General features: G+C 41.7%; 1 protein-coding gene across 1 annotated transcript; it reads right to left on the minus strand.

The window, feature by feature from the left end:
• Positions 1-786: 786 nt before the first annotated feature.
• On the minus strand, positions 787-2,669 carry MC4R (melanocortin 4 receptor). The gene has a single exon (XM_057399243.1). It carries the CDS (start codon positions 2,204-2,206, stop codon positions 1,211-1,213), a length of 996 nt encoding a protein of 331 aa, XP_057255226.1. The 5' UTR covers positions 2,207-2,669; the 3' UTR covers positions 787-1,210.
• Between the last annotated feature and the right edge of the window lie 278 nt (positions 2,670-2,947).

Here is a 2,947-nt window from a genome sequence, read left to right on the forward strand (position 1 = left end):
TCCTTTTTATAATCTGTGGAGAGAAAGTAGCATTTCAGACTGAAATGGAGCACATAAGTTAGACACCTGAAAAAGTGAACTGACTTCAAACAGTAGTAACACAGGGGGCTGACAGATACAAAGAAGGGGTTTACAGACTCACCAGCCACATTCTTTCCATGTGATGGCATTGCCCTTGCAAAGCTCATATGCACCTGAGGTGCTTAGGACAAATTAACACAACCTGAGATCTCTGTGGATCTGGAACCTGGCAGTGGGTCCCATCAGCTAATGCCACACTTCAGAACAGAGGACAGTTTGTCTCTAATTAGGATATATTTTCTTCTGAAGCAGAGAGCACTTCTTGCTGACAGCACCCAGCATCTAAGACCAAGGAAGAACTGAACGTTTAAACTGAATTCCTTCTTCATTTACATCAGGTAAATCTCTCAGTGAATCTTTACATTGATGCTGGCACTGTGAATGTTAATACTGTACCTGCTTCAGGCTGGATGCCAGTCTAGAAAATAAATCCATGGCTAACTGATGCTCCAGGGAGTAATTTCAACTTTGCAAAAGGTACTCTCAGTCATCATCTTGAAAAAAATAAAACAACTCAAACCTCAAACATTCAATTGTCTGTATAGCAGGCGTTTGAAAAATCTTGTTGTTGTAGGCAATAACTGTAACAAAGAACAGAATTACTGCTTGTGGAGTAGGAGGAAAAAAGTTCAAAATAAACGAATACTACTCATCGGTTCCAACAGCCTTTATGAAAAATCTGTTTTCTGACTCCAGAGAACCTCTAATCAACTAACAGAGAAGCATATGCTCTATTTTAAGCTGTGCATAATGTGATGGATAGCTATAATTACTTCAATAGAATAAGAACAGTATCAGTCAATACGTACTGTAAGTCATGCAAGTTAGTTATTTTTTCAGCAGTTGGAACAGACAGCTGATCATGTTTGTTAATATTTCACATTCATAATTATATTTATTTACCTACTTACAAACTGGTATGAAGTGCTACTTTCCAGCCAAATAAATCACAAACTGTAGATAACACAAACATTGTACAGAAATATGAATTACACGTGAATAGGATACAAACATGAGAGGGATGGGGGACAGAAAGAAGTGCTCACTCTTCATGATTTAAACCAAAATTCATCCAAAGGCTTGCAAGTCTTTGCTGCATGTTGTATACACTGTAACATATCCGCCTGGTTTAATATTTGCCAGGAAAATCACAAAGCCCTCTCAGGCTACAGCAGCATATAATCTCCTTGAATGTTTTCCTGAGCTCCTGACTCCGAAATGCATAGATAAGTGGATCGATGATGGAATTGCACATGATGAGAATGAGGTAGAAGTTAAAGTGGGACATGAAGCACACACAGTAAGGGTTGTAGGGGCAGGAGATGTAGAAAATCAGATGCAGGAAAAATGGAGCCCAGCACACAACAAAAACTCCAATCAGGATGGTGAGAGTGATGGCTCCTTTCATGTTGGCCCCTTGGCGAATAGGGCCAGTCCCTGGAAGAACAGCAATCTTTTTGATATGTGTTCGAGCCATCATAAACATGTGGGCGTAGAGGGATGCCATGAGAATGAGCATAGTGAAGAACATGCTAATAAGGCAGATGATGACAACACTGCTGTCAGAATAAATGATAAACAAAATGCCTGAGACGGTGCAAGCAGCCCATATGCATGTGATGATGACCCCTACGCGCTTCACCGTCATGATATTATGGTACTGGAGGGCATAAAATATAGTAAAGTACCTGTCCACTGCTATTGACAGAAGACTGCAAATTGATGCAAGCAAGGAACTGCAAATCACTGAGTCAATAACATTGTCAATGTTTATGGTAAAGCTCTGTGCATCTGTGTCTGTATTGTTTAGCAGCGTGATGACAATAGTTTCTGATCCATTAGATACACTCACTAGCATATCAGCCACTGCCAAGCTACAGATGAAGAAGTACATGGGTGAGTGGAGGTTCTTGTTCTTGGCTATCGCCACAACGACCAAGACATTCTCCAGCAAGCTGATGATGCCCAGAGTCACAAACACTTCAGGGGATACAAAGAGTTGCTCATAGCAGCCTCCTGAGGAATGGCCCTTTCCATTCAGCTCGCTGGCACTTCCATGCAGTCCATAGCTGTGGTTCCAGAAATGGAGAGGCTGGAGTGTCCCACGGTGCTGGGTGAAATTCATCTTATGGAGATCCACTTTCAGCTTCCTGCTTTTAAAACTCCTGGTCCCTTTGCATTCCTTTGAAAACCTTCTTTGCCTTTTCAGCTTGGGAAGCAAATTAAAATAGCTAGCACCAAGGCAGGCAGCAATTCAGAAGACTTTGACTGCTGTTGCAAAATAACTTTTCAAACACAGAAATTCTGATTTACTTTCTCACAGACGCAGTTTCTAATCATCATCGCATTTACCTTGGTGATCTATGTCACAGAGTCCCAACAGTCTGTTATTTTGCATCAGATTCTTCGCTATGGTTAGATCCCATTTAGTTCACTGGTAAGCTGCAAGACTTTTTTGTTCCCTTCCATTAAGAGAGGCAAACATAAAATGCCCAAGTGACAGCTGCAAAGCAGAAACTAATTTCAAACTGCAAGCACTGGTCTCACTGTCAGACAGTGCATGCCAGCTGCCTGTTTTATCGTGTGTGGAGGAGAAAAATATTCGGGGCAATCCCCGCCTCTGCTTTGCCTTCTAGCCAATCAGTCTGCAGAGCCGCAGAAAGCAGAGGGGCTTCTGATTCTGCAAATCTCTGAAATGTCAGACAGCGCAATAGATTTGGATGCAGCGTGAGCTACCAGCAGCTGCAGGAAAGCAGAGGGGCTGCCGGAGATTTGTTTCTCTTCTTTAACTTATCAGAATAGTATTTTAATACCGATTTTTAGTTAGCAATAATACAGGACTGTACTAGCAATCTTACTGCATTCC

The sequence above is a fragment of the Pezoporus wallicus genome, unplaced genomic scaffold (assembly GCF_028554395.1).
Source record: "Pezoporus wallicus isolate ANWC-B61680 ecotype Strahan unplaced genomic scaffold, APGP_CSIRO_Pwel_v1 contig_818, whole genome shotgun sequence".
In the NCBI taxonomy this organism is placed as follows: domain Eukaryota; kingdom Metazoa; phylum Chordata; class Aves; order Psittaciformes; family Psittacidae; genus Pezoporus; species Pezoporus wallicus.

What these genes read in the sequence shown, in the direction of transcription:
- MC4R (XM_057399243.1), bottom strand. Translation starts at nt 2,206, where the DNA reads ATGAATTTCACCCAGCACCGTGGGACACTCCAGCCTCTCCATTTCTGG.